Source organism: Ranitomeya variabilis, chromosome 2, assembly GCF_051348905.1.
Source record: "Ranitomeya variabilis isolate aRanVar5 chromosome 2, aRanVar5.hap1, whole genome shotgun sequence".
Taxonomy (NCBI): Eukaryota; Metazoa; Chordata; class Amphibia; order Anura; family Dendrobatidae; genus Ranitomeya; species Ranitomeya variabilis.
Window position 1 is genome coordinate 72564376 of NC_135233.1, and position 26647 is coordinate 72591022.

General features: G+C 40.6%; 1 protein-coding gene across 1 annotated transcript in view; it reads right to left on the reverse strand.

Moving 5' to 3' along the window:
- Positions 1–26647, reverse strand: part of PCSK2 (proprotein convertase subtilisin/kexin type 2) — a 258254-nt gene that overhangs the window by 163868 nt on the left and 67739 nt on the right. Inside the window, exon 2 of the mRNA XM_077282556.1 lies at positions 7930–8034. Coding sequence (XP_077138671.1) covers positions 7930–8034 — 105 coding nt within the window. The remainder of the gene's footprint in view (positions 1–7929; positions 8035–26647) is intronic.

Consider the following 26647-nt stretch of genomic DNA (forward strand, 5'->3'; position numbering starts at 1 on the left):
CTATCTACTATGAGCTGGTGCTTGTAGCCTCTTGTGTTAGTCACAATGTCTTTTTGAGCTGGATACCATCAAAGGGAAGGCGGGTCCTGAAGAGCCAGCTCAATGGGAAGAAAAGAATCTGCACCAGCAATACATGTGCCCTGCCAGTTATCAGATACCCTGCTGGCATAGTGTGCTGGCCAAAAGAAGAGATGGAAGCTGCAGATGTGAAGACACGAATGCATGGAGGTCTCCACCCTAAGTCTAGCACCCAAAGACTGTGTAGCAAGAGAAAGGAGGGTGGTCGAGGGTTGCTAAGCATCCAAGCCACCATCACGGATGAAACAAGGAGTATCCAGGAATACATCAGAAAAAGACAGCACAGAGGCACTAATCATACCGGCGCAAGAGTAAGTGCTAATTACCAGATCCATAGAAGCAGGAATCTACCACACAAGACAAGACCCAAGGTGCAGACTATGCAGCGAAACCTCAGAAACAGGAACAGCGTATGCCAAATGCCACGACCAAGTAGCAGGAATTGTATACAGGAACACCTGCACAACATATGGGCTAAGTTCCCCTAAGTCCAGGTGGGAGACCCCAGAGAAAGTGGTGGAGAATGATCAGGCTAAAACCCTGTGGGACTTCAAGATTCAGACGGATAAGCAGGTGTTGGCTAAAAAAACAGACATTGTGATAGTAGACAAGGATCAGAAGACAGCAATGATAATAGATGTGGCAGTGCCAAGTGACAGCGACATCAGAAAGAAGGAATATGAGAAGTGTCATGATTCTCAATGGCGAGAGAACATAGCCCAGCATATATGAGAACTAGCTCTTGGAAGATGGAAACTATACTGACCATGAACTAAACCTGCCGCACAACTAGAAGTGGCCGGGTAGCATGCCTACGTTTTTTAACCCTAGATGCCCAGCGCCAGCCGGAGAACTACCTAATCCTAGCAGAGGAAAAGACAGTCCTGGCTCACCTCTAGAGAAATTTTCCCAAAAGGCAGACAGAGGCCCCCACATATATTGGCGGTGATTTTAGACGAAATGACAAACGTAGCATGAAAATAGGTTTAGCAAAATCGAGGTCCGCTTTCTAGATAGCAGGAAGACAGAAAGGACACTTTCATGGTCAGCAGAAAACCCTATCAAAACACCATCCAGAAATTCCTTTAAGACTCTAGCATTAACTCATAACACCAGAGTGGCAATTTCCGATCACAAGAGCTTTCCAGACACAGTAACGAAACAGCAGCTGTGAACAGGAACAAAATGCAAAAACACACAAGGACAAAAGTCCAACTTAGCTGGGAGTTGTCTAGTAGCAGGAACAAGCACAGAAGGCTTCTGATTACATTGTTGACCGGCAAGAAACTGACAGAGGAGCAAGGTTATATAGCGACTCCCACAACCTGATAGGAGCAGGTGAACAGAGGGGATGATGCACACAAGTTCAATTCCACAAGTGGCCACCGGGGGAGCCCAGAATCCAATTTCACAACAGTACCCCCCCTCAAGGAGGGGGCACCGAACCCTCACCAGAACCACCAGGGCGATCAGGATGAGCCCTATGAAAGGCACGGACAAGATCGGAGGCATGAACATCAGAGGCAGTGACCCAAGAATTATCCTCCTGACCGTATCCCTTCCATTTGACCAGATACTGGAGTCTCCGTCTGGAAACACGAGAGTCTAAGATCTTTTCCACAACGTACTCCAACTCACCCTCAACCAACACCGGAGCAGGAGGCTCAACGGAAGGCACAACCGGTACCTCATACCTGCGCAACAATGACCGATGAAAAACATTATGAATCGAAAAGGATGCAGGGAGGTCCAAACGGAAGGACACAGGGTTAAGAATCTCCAATATCTTGTACGGGCCGATGAACCGAGGCTTAAACTTAGGAGAAGAAACCCTCATAGGGACAAAACGAGAAGACAACCACACCAAGTCCCCAACACAAAGCCGAGGACCAACACGACGACGGCGGTTGGCAAAAAGCTGAGTCTTCTCCTGGGACAACTTCAAATTGTCCACCACCTGCCCCCAAATCTGATGCAACCTCTCCACCACAGCATCCACTCCAGGACAATCCGAAGATTCCACTTGACCGGAGGAAAATCGAGGATGAAACCCCAAATTACAGAAAAACGGGGACACCAAGGTGGCAGAGCTGGCCCGATTATTGAGGGCGAACCCAAAAGCAACCCAATCATCCTGATCCGCAGACACAAAACACCTCAAATATGTCTCCAAGGTCTGATTAGTCCGCTCGGTCTGGCCATTAGTCTGAGGATGGAAAGCAGACGAAAAAGACAAATCTATGCCCATCCTAGCACAGAATGCCCGCCAAAATCTAGACACGAATTGGGTCCCTCTGTCAGAAACGATATTCTCAGGAATACCATGCAAACGAACAACATTTTGAAAAAACAGAGGAACCAACTCGGAAGAAGAAGGCAACTTAGGCAAGGGAACCAGATGGACCATCTTAGAGAAACGGTCACACACCACCCAGATGACAGACATCTTCTGAGAAACAGGCAGATCCGAAATAAAATCCATCGAGATGTGCGTCCAAGGCCTCTTCGGGATAGGCAAGGGCAACAACAATCCACTAGCCCGAGAACAACAAGGCTTGGCCCGAGCACAAACGTCACAAGACTGCACAAAGCCTCGCACATCTCGTGACAGGGAAGGCCACCAGAAGGACCTTGCCACCAAATCCCTGGTACCAAAGATTCCAGGATGACCTGCCAACGCAGAAGAATGAACCTCAGAGATGACTCTACTGATCCAATCATCAGGAACAAACAGTCTACCAGGTGGGCAACGATCAGGTCTATCCGCCTGAAACTCCTGCAAGGCCCGCCGCAGGTCTGGAGAAACGGCAGACAATATCACTCCATCTTTAAGGATACCTGTGGGCTCAGAATTACCAGGGGAGTCAGGCTCAAAACTCCTAGAAAGGGCATCCGCCTTAACATTCTTAGAACCCGGTAGGTACGACACCACAAAATTAAACCGAGAGAAAAACAACGACCAGCGCGCCTGTCTAGGATTCAGGCGCCTGGCAGACTCAAGGTAAATTAAATTTTTGTGGTCAGTCAATACCACCACCTGATGTCTGGCCCCCTCAAGCCAGTGACGCCACTCCTCAAAAGCCCACTTCATGGCCAAAAGCTCCCGATTCCCAATATCATAATTCCGCTCGGCGGGCGAAAATTTACGGGAAAAAAAGGCACAAGGTCTCATCACGGAGCAGTCGGAACTTCTCTGCGACAACACCGCCCCAGCTCCGATTTCAGAAGCGTCGACCTCAACCTGAAAAGAAGAGCAACATCAGGCTCACGCAACACTGGGGCGGAAGAAAAGCGGCGCTTGAGCTCCCGAAAGGCCTCCACAGCATCAGGGGACCAATCAGCAACATCAGCACCCTTCTTAGTCAAATCAGTCAATGGTTTTACAACATCAGAAAAACCAGCAATAAATCGACGATAAAAGTTAGCAAAGCCCAAAAATTTCTGAAGACTCTTAAGAGAAGAGGGTTGCGTCCAATCACCAATAGCCTGAACCTTGACAGGATCCATCTCGATGGAAGAGGGGGAAAAAATGTATCCCAAGAAAGAAATCTTTTGAACCCCAAAAACACACTTAGAACCCTTCACACACAAGGAATTAGACCGCAAAACCTGAAAAACCCTCCTGACCTGCTGGACATGAGAGTCCCAGTCATCCGAAAAAATCAGAATATCATCCAGATACACAATCATAAATTTATCCAAATAATCGCGGAAAATGTCATGCATAAAGGACTGGAAGACTGAAGGGGCATTTGAAAGACCAAAAGGCATCACCAAATACTCAAAATGGCCCTCGGGCGTATTAAATGCGGTTTTCCACTCATCCCCCTGCTTGATTCGCACCAAATTATACGCCCCACGGAGATCAATCTTAGAGAACCACTTGGCCCCCTTTATACGAGCAAACAAATCAGTAAGCAGTGGTAACGGATATTGATATTTAACCGTGATTTTATTCAAAAGTCGATAATCAATACACGGCCTCAAAGAGCCGTCTTTCTTAGACACAAAGAAAAAACCGGCTCCTAAGGGAGATGACGAAGGACGAATATGTCCCTTTTCCAAGGACTCCTTTATATATTCTCGCATAGCAGCGTGTTCAGGCACAGACAGATTAAATAAACGACCCTTAGGGTATTTACTACCCGGAATCAAGTCTATGGCACAATCGCACTCCCGGTGCGGAGGTAGTGAACCAACCTTGGGTTCTTCAAAAACGTCACGAAAGTCAGACAAGAATTCAGGAATCTCAGAGGGAATAGATGATGAAATGGAAACCAAAGGTACGTCCCCATGAGTTCCTTTACATCCCCAGCTTAACACAGACATAGCTCTCCAGTCGAGGACTGGGTTATGAGATTGCAGCCATGGCAATCCCAGCACCAAAACATCATGTAGATTATACAGCACCAGAAAGCGAATAACCTCCTGGTGATCCGGATTAACACGCATAGTCACTTGTGTCCAGTATTGTGGTTTATTACTAGCCAATGGGGTGGAGTCAATCCCTTTCAGAGGTATCGGAGCCTCCAGTGGCTCCAAATCATACCCACAGCGTTTGGCAAAGGACCAATCCATAAGACTCAAAGCAGCGCCAGAGTCGACATAGGCGTCCGCGGTAATAGATGACAAAGAACAAATCAGGGTCACAGATAGAATAAACTTAGACTGTAAAGTGCTAATTGAAACAGACTTGTCAGGCTTCTTAGTACGCTTAAAGCATGCTGATATAACATGAGTTGAATCACCACAATAGAAGCACAACCCATTTTTTCGTCTAAAATTCTGCCGCTCGCTTCTGGACAGAATTCTATCACATTGCATATTTTCTGGCGTTTTCTCAGTAGACACCGCCAAATGGTGCACAGGTTTGCGCTCCCGCAGACGCCTATCGATCTGAATAGCCATCGTCATGGACTCATTCAGACTCGCAGGCACAGGGAACCCCACCATAACATCCTTAATGGCATCAGAGAGACCTTCTCTGAAAATCGCCGCCAGGGCGCACTCATTCCACTGAGTAAGCACAGACCATTTGCGGAATTTTTGGCAGTATATTTCAGCTTCATCTTGCCCCTGAGACAAGGACATCAAGGCCTTTTCCGCCTGAAGCTCTAAATGAGGTTCCTCATAAAGCAACCCCAAGGCCAGAAAAAACGCATCCACATTGAGCAACGCAGGATCCCCTGGTGCCAATGCAAAAGCCCAGTCTTGAGGGTCGCCCCGGAGCAAGGAAATTACAATCCTGACCTGCTGTGCAGGGTCTCCGGCAGAGCGAGACTTCAGGGACAAAAACAATTTGCAATTATTTTTAAAATTTTGAAAGTGAGATCTATTCCCCGAGAAGAATTCAGGCAAAGGAATTCTAGGCTCAGACATAGGTGCATGAACAACAAAATCTTGCAAATTTTGTACCTTTGTGGCGAGATTATTCAAACCTGTAGCTACACTCTGAAGATCCATTTGAAACAGGTGAACACAGAGCCATTCAAGGATTAGAAGGAGAGAAAGAGAGGAAGGCTGCAGTATAGGCAGACTAGCAAGTGATTCAATTAAGAGCACACTCAGAACTAGAGGGAAAAAAAAAAAATTGTAGCAGACTTCTTTTTTCTCTCCTTTCTCAGCCAGTAATTTAACCCTTTTTTTTGGGCCGGTCAAACTGTCATGATTCTCAATGGCGAGAGAACATAGCCCAGCATATATGAGAACTAGCTCTTGGAAGATGGAAACTATACTGACCATGAACTAAACCTGCCGCACAACTAGAAGTGGCCGGGTAGCATGCCTACGTTTTTTAACCCTAGATGCCCAGCGCCAGCCGGAGAACTACCTAATCCTAGCAGAGGAAAAGACAGTCCTGGCTCACCTCTAGAGAAATTTTCCCAAAAGGCAGACAGAGGCCCCCACATATATTGGCGGTGATTTTAGACGAAATGACAAACGTAGCATGAAAATAGGTTTAGCAAAATCGAGGTCCGCTTTCTAGATAGCAGGAAGACAGAAAGGACACTTTCATGGTCAGCAGAAAACCCTATCAAAACACCATCCAGAAATTCCTTTAAGACTCTAGCATTAACTCATAACACCAGAGTGGCAATTTCCGATCACAAGAGCTTTCCAGACACAGTAACGAAACAGCAGCTGTGAACAGGAACAAAATGCAAAAACACACAAGGACAAAAGTCCAACTTAGCTGGGAGTTGTCTAGTAGCAGGAACAAGCACAGAAGGCTTCTGATTACATTGTTGACCGGCAAGAAACTGACAGAGGAGCAAGGTTATATAGCGACTCCCACAACCTGATAGGAGCAGGTGAACAGAGGGGATGATGCACACAAGTTCAATTCCACAAGTGGCCACCGGGGGAGCCCAGAATCCAATTTCACAACAGAGAAGCTGGAGAAATACCAGGGTCTCAAAAGAGAAGTAGAGAAGATATGGAAGGTGAAGGCAACAGTGACTCCAGCGGTGATATTAGCACTTGGAGCAGTGATTCCTAAGTTAGGAAAATGGTTGCAACAGATCCCAGGAGTAACATCTGAACTCTCTGTCCAGAAAAGCTCAATGCTGGGAACAACTAAGATCCTGCGCAGAACCCTCAAACTCCCAGGCCTCTGGTAGAGGACCTGAAATTGAGTAAGGACAAAAAAGACCACCCACATTGGGGGGTGAGAAGGAAGTATTTCTTTACATATATACAGTTGAAACCAGAAGTTTACATACACTATATAAAAAGACACATATGCATGTTTTTCTCAATACATGTTTTCTTAAAACATTCTCTCTCTCATTATTCTGGCATTTGGCAAATATTAATAATTTTGGTAATCCTAAGTGACCTAAAACGGAAAGGTTTATTCTGATTTCATGTCAGATATTGAACAAAACGTGCATATGTGTCTTTTTACAAAGTGTATGTAAACTTCTGGTTTCAACTGTATATTTACACATATATATCACCTATCTACCTTCTATATTTTTATAGGATAGGTCATGAATGTCTGATCCGTGGGGTTGCAACATTTGGTGAAATAAGTATTGAACACGTCATTAATTTTCAATGTAAATATATATTTCTAAAGGAACTTTTGACATGAAATTCTCACCAGATGTTGGTAACAACCCATCCAATCCACACGGGTAAATAAACCAAACCTTAGATGTCCATAAAATTAGTTATGTGCAATAATGAGAAATAACACAGGTATAAAGTATTGAACGCATGAAGAAAGAGGTGTAAAAAGCCAAGGAAAGCCATGACACCGTCTGAAATCTATCAGTAATTAGAAAGCAATCCTGCCACTTAGTGAAAAATAATATCAGCTGATTCAACTTACATCCTATAAAAAGGTGTAAAATCAGTGTCAATCAGTCTCAAGACCTTGGCAACCTTACTATTGCAAAATATACTGATAGTAGGTTACAGAAGAATTTCTAAATGGCTGAAGGTTCCAGTGAGCACTGTTAGGGCCATAATCCGGAAGTTAAGAGAACATAATTTACCCATAAAACAGCAACAATGAATACTGTATATTGTTGATGCTTTTTGAGCAACATACCAACCTATTCAAACTTGACTGAAATAATAGTTGAGGAAGATGAAGAGCAAAGAGAGAGTTCCCATAAGATAAAATATATTTTTTTCTTGCTATAATGGCCACTGTTTCTCGTTTTTTTTCTTGTTGGCTTTCTTCTTGTATGCTGATAAAACTCAATAAACTTTAAAATATATATTTTTCTTGTTTTTGCAATGAACAATGATCCTAAAGATGAAAGTTTTTTATTTTTTCAGTTCATGTTTTCAATATCTTAGTGAATTAATAAAGAACAATACCCAGCCTTGAGAACTCACCTTTGGATGCATTTCTAAGTGATTTCTGCTTTTGACACTACGTTTTCTTCTGGTCTTCACAGCTCCATTGTCATAAAAATGATATAATGTTTCTGCAAACGGGAGCTGTAAAAAAAAGTTAGAAAAAGATTTTATAAATTAAAAATACATCAAAAGTATGACACATTATACAGTCTTTGGAGTCTACTCAATTAACGAAGACATCACCACTTCGGAAATGTGTGTTTTAGTAAATACTTGTATTTCCTATAATATAACAATTCTGGAGTAACACTGTTTTGCCATGTAAAATTAAATTGTCAACTGGGTGTAATTCCTCTTGATAATGGGCTGTATCATTACTCAGTTTAATATTGGCAGCACTGATAGGACATCGCCATACTTGGCAAGATCACACCCCCAATTGGTAACACCCAGTTGTCAATTTATAGATACATTTCTAGGAGGAATAACAGAGGAACTATTTCACTAATAATTTTAGAGAAATTTATGTCAAGTACCATACAGCTGTTTGGTGCTTATTAGCATTCATCTGTGAAAGATACTTAAGCCATTGTTACATTCAGGTACAGAAGGGTTTGGAGAGTCCTGCCTACCTATCAGAGTTTGATCCAAGTGTCACCTTAGTGTCCGATGGTTGGCATGCACCCATAAACTTGCATGGGTTTTCATGATCTGATTATCAGATGTACTGCAATTTTTTTCTCATGCCAAATTGGAATGAGAAAAAAAGCGCTAGATGGCACAACTTTATAGTATAACATTTGGCCTAGTGCTCTCTGATCAACCATCGGATAGCACTTGGCCATGTTATATGCTTGTGTGAGCAACCCCAATATATGATAAAAGTAAGCTTGTACATTAGGGTGTTTCATTTTTCCGAAGTTATGATTTTCATATGACTTTGCTTGAATCCTTTGTCTAAGTCATCTAAAAGATCCATGTAAAAATTTTTTGCAAAATCAATTAATATTTAGAGGTTGCACACTTTGATCACTTTTATCTGAAAGTACCGAAATTCATGAAAATGTATCATCGACATCACACTAATGTGTATGTTGTGTTTCTATTATGTTTTGCGGGTAGTTTAACTGAAAAAGAGTACTAGAAAGGGAATTTCGTTACTTGAAAAGGTGCCTGGTGGTGAATTTTTGGGAGCTCAACTCCCTTCCAAGGAACACGTGCTTTTAGTTTTTATTTACCATCACAAGGAAACGAAAGAAACACTCTCGTGTGCTGCTAAATCCACAAGTATTAAACTAAAGGAAGTGTGGAAGAAAGCAAGTATCCCTGTCATGACAGAGGAGAATATCCGAACTTGTATACAGAAGTTATACAAGGAATATCAACATCTGGGTAAAGAGAAATCAAGAAACATTGACAAAGTAAATATGAAGCGGCAGATTTGGAAAGGTGATCTTGTTAAGCTATTTGATATTGCCAGGCAAAATGTGATCTCCTTGAATAGCGTACTAGAGACGATAAAGCATTCCTTATGTCACAAAGAGGGGATAGTATGAGTTCATCAATGAGTGGTGTAGATAAGGTTCTTGCCTCACAAATTAAAAAGAAGAAAATAAATGCAGAAAAAAAGGAGGCATACAAGGAGAAACATTATAAAGAAATTGCCAAAATGAACAGTGGAACACTCAGTCTCATCTCCATCATCATCAATTCACGAAGAAGACAAATTTTCTGCACCACCAGTGAAAAAATCTTGTGCAGGTCGTAGATTAAAACCTCTTGATCACACACTCACAGCTACATGGGATCGAGAACAACTCTCCATTCGACAAGCAAGTACTTCATTTATTGCAACTGCAAAAAGCCTTGGTCACGATGTTTCATGCATTTCCATATCTCCATCTACCGTTTTCCAAGCTCGGGCGGTTAACAGAAGACAAATGGCTGAGAACATGGAAAAGTCACTGTTTGAAAATCCTCCTCATTTAATCTTACATTGTGATAGTGAATTGTTGCCTGAGGGAGTGTCAAAACTCTAGAAGATAGAGCTGCTGTTCTTGAAACTGGAAAAGATTTTGAGCATTTGCTTGGCGTACCTGTTGCGTACTGGTGAGCTAATGGCTGAAGTTGTTATTCAGGAGGTGGACCGATTTGCGCTACTTGACCTTCTCATTGGTATATCTTTTGATACAACTGCATCTAATACAGGAATGATCCAAGGAGCATGTATCAGAATTGAAACTGAATTTGGGAGACCATTGTTGTGGTTGGCTTGCTGCCACCACACCCACGAATTAATCTTGAAAGGAGTGTTTGGTAACTGTTGTAACATCCCATCAAGTTGTCCTGACATCCAGATTTTCTGAAAGTTCCAAAATCAGTCCAATTCAGTTAATAAGAAGTCCTATTCCACGATGTTAGATGAAGAAAATCCCATTCAAGGTTTTCTAGAAGAACAACGTGTGAAAATAGTGGACTACCGCTACAATGTCTTGCAAGATGGCAGTCATCCAAGAGAAGATTACAAAGAGCTATTAGAACTATCATTTCTATATCTTGGAGGCTGGGATGAAAACTATTTCGAATTTAGGGCTCCAGGGGCTCTGACTGAAGCAACGTGGACGGCAAAGGTCATATATGTACTCAAAATTGTGCTATTCACTAAACAATTGCATATTTTTAATACCGAATTGAAAGGAATAAGAAAAGTTGTGCGTTTTGTCTATCTAATATATGTCCGCTTTTGGCACGAGGCAGTTGTAAGTCGATGATTTGGAGATGCTACAGCTTTTGCAATATTATCCAGATAAAGATGTCAGAGAAAGTGCCCTCACAGTGGCTAAGAGTCACATTTGGTATCTGTTAGAAACTTACATAAGATTGTCATTTTTGGATGAACGTATCAGTCAGGCTGAGAAGGATAAGATGTTTGAAAATTTAAGAATGAAACCTGCAAAGAAAAAGGAGCTGAAACAGTTGAAAGGTAAAAAACTAGTTTTTGAAGGAAAAGACCTCAGTGATTTTGTTACAAGTAAAACAAAGACATTCTTTGAATTGAATTTTGGGATCCACGATGTAGAAGAATATTGCAGTGATACACTAAGAAGCTCCATCAATGCTCTTAAGGTGGTGAATGAATGACACCACAGAAAGGGGCATTGCTCTGATAAAGAAGTTTAATAATTCAATCAGAGATGAACAACCGAAACAGTTCTTGTTAAGAGTTGTCGAGTATCATAGAAAAGCCGTCACCAAGCGACCAAAAGAAGGAGTTGCATCTTTCACAGCACATTAGTGTAAATCATTTAATATGTATGATACTGCCTATCAATGTTACTGTTTATTGTCACTATTATTCTAAGTTTTTAATTGTTTGAATTTCTAATAAAAAATACTTAACATTGAAAATCTGTTTTTTTGCGTGCTTTTATTAAACTGATAAAAGTGTGCAACCTCTAAACATAGTTCGATCATCTTGAAAATTGGCATATATACTTTTTACATTAGTGAGACTCGGGACGTAAGCAAAGTCTGCAAAAATTTGTCATTTTATTTTTTACCATACAAAATGAAACACCCTAATGTACATGCCTGCTATGTTTGGAACACCTTGGTGTACACTACATTAATTTAAAATTAGGTTTTTAAACCTCCTCACTATTAACCTTCATCCACAAACCAAAAATATTAATAAAGTACCTGAATTCTAATACAGTTAATAAGTGGTTCCTATAGGTGTTAGTGAAAAGTCGACTTATAAAAATGTTAACTCATCTCTATTGACATGTATCGTTCTTTCTTCATACTTCTTTTGTCTTGCTGTATAATGCTGAATCACCGAAATTCACAGCAAGGACAATTGAAAAGTTGAAGGTTAAGAAGCATCATTTCCAAACAGTCAAAGAAGAAACCTAAAACTTAGGCATCGATCATAAACAATTATGCAAGTTTAGTGAAAAGCTAAATAACTTCTACAGGAATTTACTATAATGAACTAAAACAAACATTCTGGAAGAAGACATGTAAGCCCAAATTTATTCTATTGGGATTTCAATCTCTACAACAAGAAAGATCCTGGTTAGTGGCGCTTACACAGATTGAGACCATCGCTTGTCGATAGATGCAACTGCACATGTGCCATCGATGGTACCATTTTGTTGGAGCAAAAAAAAATTGGCTCCATCACAATGGCATTGGCGGCGCACGTGCAGTAGCATCTATTGGCAAGCGATAGATGCTACTGTGCATGCACCACCGAAGGCACCATTTTGCTGGAGTTAATTTTTTAAAAAAAACCACAATACAAACTGTGCAAGTGCAGCACTTAAAATAGGAGGCAGGTCACTGAAGGTTCAGTGACCTTTCATTCAAAAACACAAGGAATAAGAAGAGGCCAGAGCACAACATAACATAGCATGAAACAGCAACCTCAAGACGGATTTCTTCAACCCAGGTATCATTTTAATCAGTGTAACAGCACCAACATGACAATGCCTGTAGTTTACTTATCAAAATTCTGATGACAGGTTTGCTTTAAGAACGAACCTGGATGACCCCCCTAAAATCCAGAAAATGTGTTACTCCAATAACGGGACACGCCTCATGCCCAGGAATCACATACTATACGACCAACGTACCAATTTGACACGTTTTTCCACCCTCTAATAAACACACATCACATATCATTAACTCCCCTTCAACCAACTTTGATGGGTTAACAAACTCATTTGTGCAAAAGAATCATAAAAGGCCAAAATAAAAGCCACTGAAAACAACTGCACCTCATAATTTGAAAAACAAATTGATCCTAAATAACCCTACATCTTGTCCACAATTTGAAGGAAACTGGCCTCCTCCTGTAACGAATATTCATTGAATTCCTGTTCCAACAAGAAATCCTTTGTCACGTCACTAATGCCTTCAAATTTAAACAAAAAAGGATAATGCCATCAATCTCTGCGCTACAGCTGATGCCGACCTCCCAGACACAAAATCCTGACCGAAAAGGGACAGTAACAGAAACAGCCTTTCTTTGTAAGCAGAACCGACTTTCACCCCAATGAAGCAGAGCTGGAAAATGATGCAAGAGGCAAACTCTGGGTGGCAGCCTGACATGAGGGGAAGCAAAGTGGTGACTACAGTGAGTAGGATGGCTCTTTTTATACACCATAAAATATTTATTACTTTTGTATCTGCTGCTTGACATTGGTTACTGCTGTTTAGCTTACTGGTAGCCAGAATACCCATGTCATTCTCCTGTTCCATAATGCTTAGTATATTTACATTTACTCTATATGCCACAATAGGAATACTTCAGCCCAAGAGCATTATGTCCTTTCATGATATCTAAGAACTGTACCCTTAGGTATCAGGATTAATTGTAGAGTTCCTATGACTTCCAGAGTTTTCATTATGTGTTCTCTTTACTTGATAATTGTTCTTTCTTGGGAATGGATCCTCTGGAACTAGTTCGGAGTTTGGAAAATTATGTTTTTTATGTTAAATTATGTCATATGAGGAGAAATCTATCAATACAAATTAGTAGGGACAAAATAATTACATTTAAAAATGGTAAAGAGGAATGTTGGCGGCTTACCTGGTACACAGTAATTTAAATTTTTGTTTTCATATAGGTTTGTAGACTGTATGAAGGCTTTATAATCATGTCGAAAAGCACTTTACCTACTATCCAAAAGATAATTATATGATGTCCAGAATTGACTATGTCCCATGACTGCTAATATCCTACATAGGGTCAAGACTTGAAGCCTAAATGAGATAGTTATTTCTGAATATTTATCTATAGGTATCACTTTATAAAAGGGTTAGTGGTACCTTAGAAAAAATCCCTGCAGGTTTCTGTTGGTTTTAGGTATTATAAAACATGTGAATAATACTATTTTATTTTGGGAGACTGAGAATGGCTTCTTAAGAGGCAGAATAATGTCATATAATTTATTTAAAAAAAAAGAGGTAGAATGAAATTATTAAAAGCCAATAAAGACTATAGATTAAAGTACCTAAATTATAAAGAAAATCCCTCTCTAGGAGAAACAATATGAGGCTTAATGAAGCAAGAAATTAATGTAATATCTATATGAATAAGATAGAGAATTTTTACTGTTCAGTAAGTGAAGAAATTACATAAATTTTAGAATAAAGCAGTGAAGCTTTCTGCCAAATTAAGAAGATTGATAATTTGCAACTGGAAAAGGCTTTGGGTCATAAAGAGTTTACATCAGTCTGCTGCCTCAAGGAGTGGACGTATATCTATATAAAATGTAAATGTATGAATTATGACACAGGTTCTTAATAGTACACATGGTGTGGACACACCACTTGACATTTTGGTCTAGTCCTGTTTAAGTATGATTTTATCAGCATTTTTCTTTAGAGGTGTGGGGTTTTTTTATCGATAGTAAATGTGCAGGTATCAGAATTTCCTAGGATTGTACAGAGTGTCCTTTGTCCCCTTTGTTGCAGCATACAGTTTGTGTGCTGTCACTCAAGGTGCAGGGGAGTGATTACAGCACTTTCATTATGTAGTTTGTGGTGACTGTTACAGTCCCCCTCACTATCTCAATAACTGGAAGCGAGTGGCTGCAGGGAAAATAAAACTTAATTTTCTCCTTGCAGCCACACTTTTGGTAAGTAAGCCATATATGAAGATTACCACTATAGCACTATAAATATTAGTTTTAGAGGTTACAGGCTCCCTTTAAGAAGGGGTTGTCCAGGTAGTAGACTTAAAGGTGAAGTCAAGAGGTCTAAACTACCCATATATTTGAGATAGTTGTCAGTATTTTTAGCTGGGTGAGATTAGAAAGTCACTGTCTGATACCTCTGGGCTTGAAAGTTATGGGCTGTTGAAATTTCAATTACACATCAAATATTCGGCCAGTCCTCTGGAAGTTGGTTGAAGCAGCTCGGTGCTTTAGCAGGTTGTTTGCGCTGTACCTTTATCAAAAAATGTAAATGGTTTCCTGGCTACATCCCATGGAGTGCTCCCATGCTACATGCCTCTGTTGTGTGCTGTCCACTGGAGAGGAGCTAGTGGAGGATGCCATTAGCGGATGCTACTGAATCAGACTGACTTTACTGACTAATTTACACAGCTACATCTGAGATAGAAGGTAGGAGTCAGACTCATTGTGCTGAATTATCTGGCAGTGCGTATCTAGCAAACAGTACTGGTATGGATGGCAACAGTGCTCTCTAGTTCTGATCTAGTGTGGGGGAGGGGTTCGGGGTTGTGTTCCTGTTGCTTTGGTGGTAAGAGCAGTTGGGCTGATGGTGACCGGTGAATGTATACCTTGGGATGTGTTTTATACTTTATACTTGCTTGGAGAAAGTAGAGGGTCAATATGATTTTCACATAAAGGGGTGTAAATAGTTATGGGGCGTGAGTCAGACGATGAACAGTAATTAAATTACAATTGATGTATATGATTATATAACTTTTGGGGAGCAATAATTGTACATTATTATTGAATGTACATTGTTATATACAGGGGAGGTGAGTATATAATTATATTTAGGGGAGGAGTGAGAGTACTTAGGATGCATGCTACATACATGGAGGCCTATGAAAGACTCCATACTTATAGGCCAGTGCTATGTGATTTGCCTTCAGGGTAAAATTTGGAAGTTAGCCCTTGCTTGCTGGTCACACCAAAGTCAGCAGGTTTGGACTTTCACCTAATGTATACGAGGCCTTTTTGCTTCCCTGTCTGAGGACATTGTGAAAATGGATCAAAGAGCCTGATTCTAGCACTTACTCGTTGTCTTGCACTAATATGAATAGTATTGCCCTTTAGTAAGTGCACACATCCAGTCATGAAAATCAGGGTATCTGTGCTTAGCTTTTTTTTACACTGCCCAGATAATTTTCACGATTTTTAAAGGGTTTGGTCACTTTCCGCCAAAAACTATAGAATGGAAATAACTGGTGTATACTGGCATAGAAGACCCTAAAACCCTAATTTTGGGCCACTACTGAGCATGATGTGACAGTAGAAACATTGGATAAGTCTCATTGAAGCTGCCATTTTGAGAGGTACAGGTGCCGTGCCAGTCGCCATCCACTATGGTAAAATTCACAATTTATGAATAGTTAACTGATGAAAAGATGTTTGTACCCCAGTTCATATCCCAGTTCATACCTTTGGTTTTTTTTTGTCTGATAGCATCATGTCCATAATAAAGGTGTGGCCTGAGCTGGGCATTATATTGATGGAGTCTCCCATGGCTGTATGTCCACTAGTCAGGCACAATCCTTCTCAGCCCTTATTTACATGCATGTCACTGGACAAACGGTAAGATTTTTAATATTAGCGTTAGGACTGTCCCAATTAGGGTCACCGTGAAGTGTTGGGATGGCTTTTGCATTTTTTTATATCAAAAACATGTTAACTAAGTACTGTATATTATTTGCACTATTATTATATGCACTTTTGATGTTTATTTACTGCAGGATATTCAATCATTGTGTTTCTGTTTGTTTTTTTCTTTTGAGGACAGAGCCTAATATTTTTTAAATTTTTGTTGTTGTCACATTCCAGGAGCCATAACATTTTTATTCTTTTCATTGAAATAGCAGTATGAGGACTTTTTTGTTTGTTTGCTGGATTCGGCCACATACAACTTAATCTCTAACTTTGTGAACTTTTCATAGGAAAAAATAGGGAAAAAAAAACACAATTTCTGCTACCTTTTATATATATATATATATATATATATATATATATATATATATATATATATATATATATATATATATATTTTAAACGCTTTGTGTTAATATTATTACATGGGGTAACATGATTATTGCACTAACTATATAGAGTTTTATTTATAATTTGTTACTTTCATATGATAAATACTCTGAAAAAAATCATTTATGTGTTGCTATTCGAAGAGTCAAGTTTATGTATAATGAGATGTAGTTTTCATTGGTACCATTTTGGGATACATATACATTCTTAATCAGTTTTTATTACACTTTTTAGGAGGTGGAATGAATCATAAACCTTTGATTTAGCATAATTAACAGGTAATTTTTTTCTGCAAGTCAGTATAACGAGGAAAATAAATTTATTTAGTTTTTTATGTTTATGTTTTTTCTGCGAAAAAAATATCTTTTTACTTTAGCACTATTTTCTGAAACCCATAACTTAGAGAGCTTTGGGGGATTACTTTTTGCAGGAAAAAAGCTGTAGTTTTGAATGCTGTAATTTTTGGCTACACGTGATTTTATGATCACTTTTTATTCAATTTTATTTATTAAGAGGAACATAAATAAAAAACGGCAATTCTGGCTGTTTTTTCCATTCTCCATGATATGGCTTTATAATAAAATTTAATACCATTTTAGTAATAGTGAATGTATTACTAGTATGTTTTATTTTTTATTTTTATTTTTCTGTGAACTCTATGAACCCTGTGAACTCTATGAGAGCTTGTTTTTTACATAACGAGCTTTAGTTTTGATTGTTATCATTTTGGGATTTGTACAACTTTTTGATAATTATTTCATTTTACGTGAGGCAAGGTTAACAAAAATAATAAGTTGGTCGAGCTATTTTTGCAACATTAGTTTGTCAGAATAAATAATGAAAAATATTTTTAATGTAAAAACAAAACATTTTAAAAATATTTTACTGCAGTGGTTGTTACATTCACAGTGATATTAGATTGTATCTTTTTTATGTTTTTTTTTAAACTATTGAAAAATGGTATTTGTTATTTTCTTTAACTTTTTTTAAAGCATTTATTTTTTACAATATTTATTAACCATCCAAAAAGGTGACTTGTACACACGATCCCTTGACTACTATGGTAATACCTTTCAATAATTATGTAGTGCAGAGCATTATCAAGCCTGGCAGTGTTGTGCTGACAGGCAGCTTTGATCTATGGCAGACCCAGAGGCCATAGTTAGGACTACAGCTTCTGCAACAACTATTAGCATTATGATGCAGGGAGCCAATGGTGTGACAAAGGAAGCGATCTCCCCCTGTCACACTCCTTACATGCAGTGCTTGCTATTGACCGTGGAATATAAAGAATTAATTGAGATACTGATAGCATTCAATTACCTCTGCTATATCTTTGCTCTCAGGCGAATTGACTGCTTTGAGGCAGCAGTAGACCCAGGATCACGAACCGGGGTGAAGATACACTATCTTTTCACGTCTTAAAGTGAACCTGTCAAGAAGATATTCAACTCCTAACTAAAGCCATGAGTTAAAACTCCTTTAATCCTTATTAAATTCATACTTCGCTTGACGTATTTAGTTGGGGCATTTTTGAGAAATCCAGAATGAGGTTTTTTTCTCAATTGCAGTGGTCCTCGAGTCTTTGAGTAGAAGGTCACTGTTGTCTCAGTGACCTGTTTCCCATACGCAGGAGTCAATTGTACAGGTTCGCTTCACCACAAGGGTAAGTGTATGTACAGTGAGCTCCTAATGACATTGTGAGATCCATGTAATGGCTAAAACACTGATAGTATTAAAACTAAGCACACAGCCTAATACATCACTGAAATCAGAGAGATGACAGGTAGGGATAAGTGGACCTGCGTAAGTTTCGGTTCTTGTACCCTAACCAAACCTTATTCCAAAGATCTATTATGTTACCAGAACTTTACCCAAATTTGTACCTGATCCCACACCCTATTGAAAACAATGGGGATCCGAACTTTTGAGATGGAAAATTCTCTTTCTCTCTGCAATGGACTTCTGGGAGAAGTCCGTGTTCGGCATCTAGCCCTGGACACTAACTGTCCGGTACGACCCCCAAACTTTTAAGTTCAGGTTTGCTCATCTCTACTGACAGATTCTCTACAACAAACAAAAAAAGAATGACAAGAATGCAATGCTAGAAGGAAAGTGATGGTTTGGACTGGAAACATAGAATTGATTCAACTGTGATAAGATAGAAGGTAAAATAAACTTTGACTTTTAGATAATTTATTGACATTCCACGGCCAAAACAGGATGGACCACTAGTAGATAGACCTCAATCATCTACTATCTACTTATTCCAGGAGTTTTTTTTTACAGACTGATAAAGAAGTGCCTGCAGTCTGACTGGCATTCAGTGTCACAAATTATCATTAATTTGCATTGTAATATGCTCTCATTTGGTTGACATAGATACAAATGTTCTGTATAATCACATTCTCTTAAATAGGACATATTTTAAATATTACACATCTGTGTTTACTGTGTTAATTCACAATGGATTAATTAATATACCACCCCCTACTTCTCTATAATTAACTCCACTGTTGCATATGCAGCGGCTTTATTTTTAAATAAATTCTAATTGTGTTGCAAATTAATGAAAAACTAAAGATCAGATCCACAAACTGCTACAGCGTTGCTTGTAGATGTTATCAATTAGTCATTACCGTATAGACTGATCACATCACTGACAATCCCAATCGTATTGATCATTTGAATGATTATTGGTTCATGTTGTCAGTGGTTTCTATTTCAGAATGCGTTAGTTCCACCGGGTAGTTGGCAGACACTGATTTAGAGTGACTTATGATAATAAAGAAAACATATAATTTTATAGAGTATGATTGCTCAGCTCAAGTAGTATGAAATCCATATTTTCCATCACTTCTTTTGCCCTTTAGGCCTGAAATAAAATGACTAATGCCCTGAGAACAATCCATCATGGCCCTCTTGAAATATGTCTCCCCTACTTTTCAGCCATAAATCAAAGTATCCTGCAAATTGAGTCATTGAGTTAAGTCTTGCATACTACTCTATATTAGGACCCCATGAGGAGAACATCAATCAAGTAGAGAAGTATATCTCTCTAACATGTTAGGGCTCTTTCACACGTCCTGATATTTCCGGTACCGGAAAAAAACGGTACCGGAGATATCCGAGTCCGTATGTCCGTGTGCTCAAGTGGCACATACGTGCGGCATCCGTGTGCCGCCCGGGTGCCGCCTGAGGACCACACGGACCGTGCAGGAGAGACAGAGCTACACTAAGCGCTGTCCCCCCGCATGTGGTGCTGAAGGCAGAATTCATCTCTTCTCCCCCAGCGTTCGTTGGAGAGAAGAGATGACAGATCTTTTTTTTTTTTTCTGGGGGGGGGAAATAAAGTTTGCATGTGCGTCCACGTCCCCCCCCTCAGTGCGCCGCCTGGCCCCTTGCCGCAGAAATACTCACCCGGCCAGCTCCTGCGATGTCTCCTCTGTCCTCTCAGCGCCGGCAGCTTCTCCTGTGTGAGCGGTCACGTGGGAGCGCTCATTACAGTCAGTGAATATTCCCTGACTGTAATGAGCTGTCCCACGTGACCGCTCACACAGGAGAAGCTGCCGGCGCTGAGAGGACAGAGGAGACATCGCGGGAGCTAGGTGAGTATTTCTGCGGCAAGGGGCCAGGCGGCGCACTGAGGGGGGAGGCGGGGGGCACATGAAAACTTTATTTTTCGCAAAAAAAAACAAAAACTTGATCTTTCATCTCTTCTCTCCGGCGGGGGAGAAGAGATGAATTCCGCCTTCAGCACCACAGCGGGGGGACAGCGCTTAGTGTAGCGCTGTCTCTCCTGCGGGTGGTACGTGCACACGGAGGAGAGTGCACACTGTTCTCCGTGTGCACGTGTGCTGTTCGTATTGTGGTCCGTGCTGCCGGTAGAAAACGGACATGTCGACGTGTTTTCAGCACGGACATACGGTCCGTGTGAAAACACGCACATGTGCATAGACCCATTCATTTAAATGGGTCTACGTGTGTCAGTGTCCGGTACGTGAGAAAACTGTCACTACACGTACCGGAGACACTGACGTGTGAAAGAGGCCTAATACATACATAATTGTGGTCATTTCCCCTACCCACGTTGTTTGTGTAAACTAGGACGAGATTAGATGTATTTTTAGATCTTTCACAAAGGAATGCTGTAATTATACAAATATACTCTACAGATAGGAAAATGATAGGAACTCTAGTACTACCTGTTGGAGTCCTCTCACCCAGCCAACTAGTATTCTTGCTGAGCACTGATGAGCGGGAAAAGTAACAAAACACGTGTCTGCAAATAGAGTCTCGGGTTTATATTCTTATCCTGTCAAGGGATAAGGCTCTTTAAAGGGGTTCGTATTTGGAATGCTACCTCCAATAGGTGAAACTAATGTTCTTATCCTCTTCCTGTTTGAAGAGGATATTTACATATTTAAAATTCCAGGGGAGCATTGCATGGCCTATAAGTCTCCCTACAACAACTTGTCACTCTCTATTAGGAGAACCGTTACTTCTTTCGTTCTTAAACCTCTGTGGAAAATTGAAAGAAAACACCACAGTAAAAAAAATATCAAAATCTCAGCAACTTGCTTTCTACTGACAATTGTGCGCTTCTGTGAGGATGTGTACTGTCTTACCCTATCACTACTCTATGTGTAATATAAACAGTGTGATGCATTTTATGCATTTAATGTGTATGTGTATAATTTCTATGTAATATGTTATGGTAGTATTTTAGAATAGCAGGTCAAATGCAGAAGCCCTATGGTAGTGTGCAAACATAAGTGTTTTATAGATAAAAGGAAGCAAGAATTAGTAGTAATATACGGTTGAGATAGGAAATAGATAAGGAATAGTTAATGTTTGATACAGGCCAACACATGGGAGGGGAATAGTAAGCTTTAAGTAAGTTCTTTGTGGAGTGCAGTGGGCTGCTAGGGCCAACATATGCCTATCACTCAGGGTAGTGGATTGCCATACAACTCCTCCGTGCAGATCCATATGTATGGCCCAGGATCTCGAGATTGGTGCTGGGGTCATCGGGCACATTGCACCTGCAGGGGAAGATAAACACAGATCCTCAAGGGCGGAAGATGATGGAATCCGGGTGCACTGCCATCGATGGAGAGGGATCTCTAGAGCTAGTGGAGGCAGCAGGAAAAAGAATGCTCTGTAGGGAACAAGTGCTAGAGCTGAAATTATGTCCGGTATCAAAGGGAAATACTGTGACCTGTTGTGCTCTATCCCACTAGCTCCACTGTAGCGACTGTGAACTGTTCAGTGAAAGTTTGACTGTTGAAAAGCACTTGGTGTCACCTGGATTATGTGCGGTGGTTCCTGAAGATGGAAGCCTGTAGTCTGTGTAAAGGTTACATCTACTCCAAGGCGATGTGAGCAGTTTATAGTCAGTTTAGGCTGACAAACTCTATTTAATACAATTTTATGTGACACTTTGCTGGAGACACCAGCACTCTCAACAACCCTCTCAATGGCAGTGCAACAGAAATGATATAACCCTAAGGAAATCTTTAAAAATTCTCCTCTTTATAGATTCTATAAAATGTGACTCTAACCAATTCTCAGAGCACAGCTTTTTTTTATTCTCTTTTGTTTTCTCGAAACTTTACATCTAGATTCTCCACAAATATAAATCTGTCCTGAGTAAAGATAAATATATATAAAATATGACTTACAAAAACATAAAAGCCAAGCAAAAAAAAACTACCCAGTTGTGAGACATGAGTTGCTGTAATGTTTTTTTTGTTTAGTCTAGCCATATTGGTAATGATTAGAAAAAATATAATGGAGATGGGGAAATATAAAATATCATTATTACAATACTGTCTTCTGTGTGAGATAGAACCACTTAGCCCAGTATTATATTTAATATTCTAAGAATATATAATGATACGAAAACATTGATGGGTTTTTATTAACAATGCTAACACACATAATGATAAGCCCATCATTATAGTTATAATAGATTTGGCGTCAGTTTGAATCCGCCATTTTCATCAAATAGGGGATCCGCCATTTTTTTTGCGGATCTGCTATTTTCCCATAGACTTGCATTAGCGACGGATTGTGGCGGATGGTCGTCCGTTCCATCCGCCATGTGACGGATCCGTCTAGATTTGGCGGACGTCATCTAGACATAGACGGACATTATAACGTTTTTTGTCTGCGCCGAAATGGCGGTTCGCGACGGATCCGTTGCGTCCGCCATTCCATAGAATGGGCGCCTATGGGCGACCGTCATTTGGTGGATCCGTCGCCTCAATCTGCTTTTTCAATTGCGCATGCTCCAAAAAGTAGATACTTTTCCCAGACAACCTCCAAGTAACAGATCCGTCAAAAAAACGGATCCATTAGAACCGTTTTCTCAACAATTGTGACGGATCCGTCGATCCGTCACTATGTCGGAGCAGACTGACGCCAAACAACTGAAGTGTGAAAGAAGCCTAAGCAACAGGCAAACAGGACCAGACTCTTAACCCCTTTATGACCTTGGGATTTTCCGTTTTTCTGTGTTCCTTTTTCGCTCCCCTCCTTCCCAGAGCCATAACTTTTTTATTTTTCTGTCAATATGGCCATGTGAGGGCTTATTTTTTGCGGGACGAGTTGTACCTTTGAACAACATCATTGGTTTTACCATGTCATGTACTAGAAAACGGGAAAAAAATTCCAAGTGCGGTGAAATTGCAAAAAAAGTGCAGTCCCACACTTGTTTTTTGTTTGGCTTTTTCGCTAGGTTCACTAAATGCTAAAACTGACCTACCATTATGATTCTCCACGTCATTACAAGTTCATAGACACCTAACATGACTAGGTTCTTTTTTACCTAAGTGGTGAAAAAAAAATCCAAACTTTGCTTAAAAAAAAAAAAAAAAAAAAAAAAAAAAGTGCCATTTTCCAATACCTGTAGCGTCTCCATTTTTCATGATCTGGGGTCGGTTGAGGGCTGATTTTTTGCATGCCAAGCTGGTGTTTTTAATGATACCATTTCGGTGCAGATATGTTCTTTTGATCGCCCGTTATTGCATTTTAATGCAATGTCGCGGCGACCAAGAAAAGTAATTCTGGCGTTTCGAATTTTTTTCTCGCTACGCTGTTTAGCGATCAGGTTAATGCTTTTTTTATTGATAGATCGGGCGATTCTGAATGTGGTGATACCAAATATGTGTAAGTTTGATTTTTTTTCATTGATTTATTTTGAATGGGGCGAAAGGGGGGTGATTTAAACTTTTATTTTTTTTTATGTTTTTTCACATTTTTTTACTTTTTTTTAACTTTTGCCATGCTTCAATAGCCTCCATAGGAGGCTAGAAGCTGGCACAATGCGATCGGCTCTGCTACATATCATCAGATCGCTGCTATGCAGCAGAAATGCAGGTGTGCTGTGAGCACCGACCACAGGGTGGCGCTTACAGCCACCGGCGATCAGTAACCATAGAGGTCTCAAGGACCTCTATGGTTACTATTCAGAAGCATCGCTGACCCCCGATCATGTGACGGGGGTCAGCGATGCGCTCATTTCCGGCTACCCGGTCGGAAGCGCCGGTTAAATGCCGCTGTCTTCGTTTGACAGCGGCATTTAACTAGTTAATAGCGGCGGGTGAATCGCGATTTCACCCGCCGCTATTGCGGGCACTTGTCAGCTGTTCAAAACAGCTGACATGTCCCGGCTTTGATGCGGGCTCACCACCGGAGCCCAGCATCAAAGCGCGGTATCTGACCTTGGAAGTACTATCCCGTCCGAGGTCAGAAAGGGGTTAAGAAATGTGGTTTTATATGTATATGAATGTCATTTATATATATTCTACTGCAAATATTCAAGTCAGAATGAAGACTTTTTGTCATTATAGATTAAATAAATAGCATTGCTGCCATGAAGAAATTTGCTATCTTTATATAAATAACTTTCCATTACATTAAATTGGCACACCAATTGGGAGAATGGGAGTCCTCTGTTTCCAAACTCTGCAATGCAAGGCATTAGCAAATAGAACGAGACCAAGCATAAGTAATGCTTGGTTATTTCTATAGTTCCCATAGACTTTAATATAGATAGCCAAGCACATGCAAAACTGCTTCTCTTTTTTGCCTCTCCTATTTTTATCCATTTCTGCCAGTTTCGATTTGCTAAACAGTTGGTCAGAGGGACCTTTTTTACCCAACCAGTAATATCTTGGAGATTTTTTATTGGAAAACCCCTGGTAAGGCATGTTCCTAATGTAGGTGGAAAGCCACCCTCCTGTTGGAATCTCTGGATCCTCTTTTAATTTGTGGTCCTGGTGTGACATCACTATTGCGGCATGACGCAAGCATGACAATACACCAGGCCTACTAATCAGAAGAGGCGTTAGAGATTATGGCAGAATGGAAGTGATTCTCAGGGCTCTTGTCCAGCAGCCAAGGACTATAGAAGCTGCAGCTGAAGAAGGGTCCTGGGAATCAATTTGCTCATCTTTAATTATGCAAACTGTCTCTTCAGAGAGGAAGAGGACTTGAACTTTAGTGCCCCTATTGGAAGTAGCAATCCTATCGACCCTTTAATGAGCCTTGTCATATGATTTAGGATAAAAGCCAATCCAGAGTTTTTAATTTTTAGTATTGCCTCTCGTCAATGCAAAATCTGAGTTCTGATTTGTCACTGATGAGGGACCAAACCCCCCAGACACCGTGTCTGCAAATTGAGATTCTGGTTTGGCTTTTATCCTAAGTCATATTACAAGGCTCAAAATTGATCTGTAGGATTGCTACTTCCAGAAGGTGGCTTTAGAGTTCAAGTCATTTTACTCTCTGAAGAGACAATTTGAATATTTAATTTCCCAGAAGAGCATGCAAGGTGTTTAAGTTTCCTCATACTGGCATGCCAAACCTGGCGTATCACTCTCCACAAGGAGAAATCTTACCCTTTAGATCCTCGTCTTTAATTAATACTCCGCAGATTTTCTACCTTCATTTGCTAAATCAGAAAATCTACAGTGTATTACAGTATCAGCAACATAGATGAAACTTTGACATCTTATTTACTTGCTAAAGATAAAACTTAGTACAAAATTTGATCCAAGGTGTGAATTCTAAAAGGTGCAGGTTTAATTTATGGATTTTAATCTTCGCAATACAGGTGAAATCTGCAGCAAAACTGTAGGAACCATTGAAACAAAACTTGCATGCAAATCATTTGGATTTTGCCCTGGGTTGACACAGATTTGGCACAAATCTGTCCAGTGTGAACATATTCTAAGAACTATAAGGAGTATTTCACAACCAGTGGTGTAACTAGAGTCTGAAGGGCCCTGGTAAAAAATACGGAACCCTTTCTAGTATATTTGTCCCCCATCGTGGAATACATGCCCCTCCATCCTGTGCCACTTCCTTTTATATATGCCACTGATCTTCTGCCCCTACCTGGTATATATATTCCCCTTCCTGGTATATATACCTCCCATTCTGGGTTCCTTCCTGGTATATAAGTCCCCCATCCTGGTATATAGGGTTGAGCGAAACGGGTCGATCATTTTCAAAAGTCGCCGACTTTTGGCTAAGTCGGCGTCTCATGAAACCCGATCCGACCCCTGTGCTTGTCGGCCATGCGGTACGCGACTTTCGCGCCAAAGTCGCGTTTCAATGACGCGAAAAGCGCCATTTCTCAGCCAATGAAGGTGAACGCAGAGTGTGGGCAGCGTGATGACATAGATCCTGGTCCCCACCATCTTAGAGAAGGGCATTGCAGTGATTGGCTTGCTGTCTGCGGCGTCACAGGGGCTATAAAGGGGCGTTCCCGCTGACCGCCATCTTACTGCTGCTGATCTGAGCTTAGGGACAGGTTGCTGCCGCTTCGTCAGAAGCAGGGAGAGCGTTAGGCAGGGTCCACTAACCACCAAACCGCTTGTGCTGCAGCGATTTCCACTGTCCAACACCACCTTCGGTGTGCAGGGACTGTGGAAGCTATTTTTTTTTTTTTTTCCCCTCAGCGCTGTAGC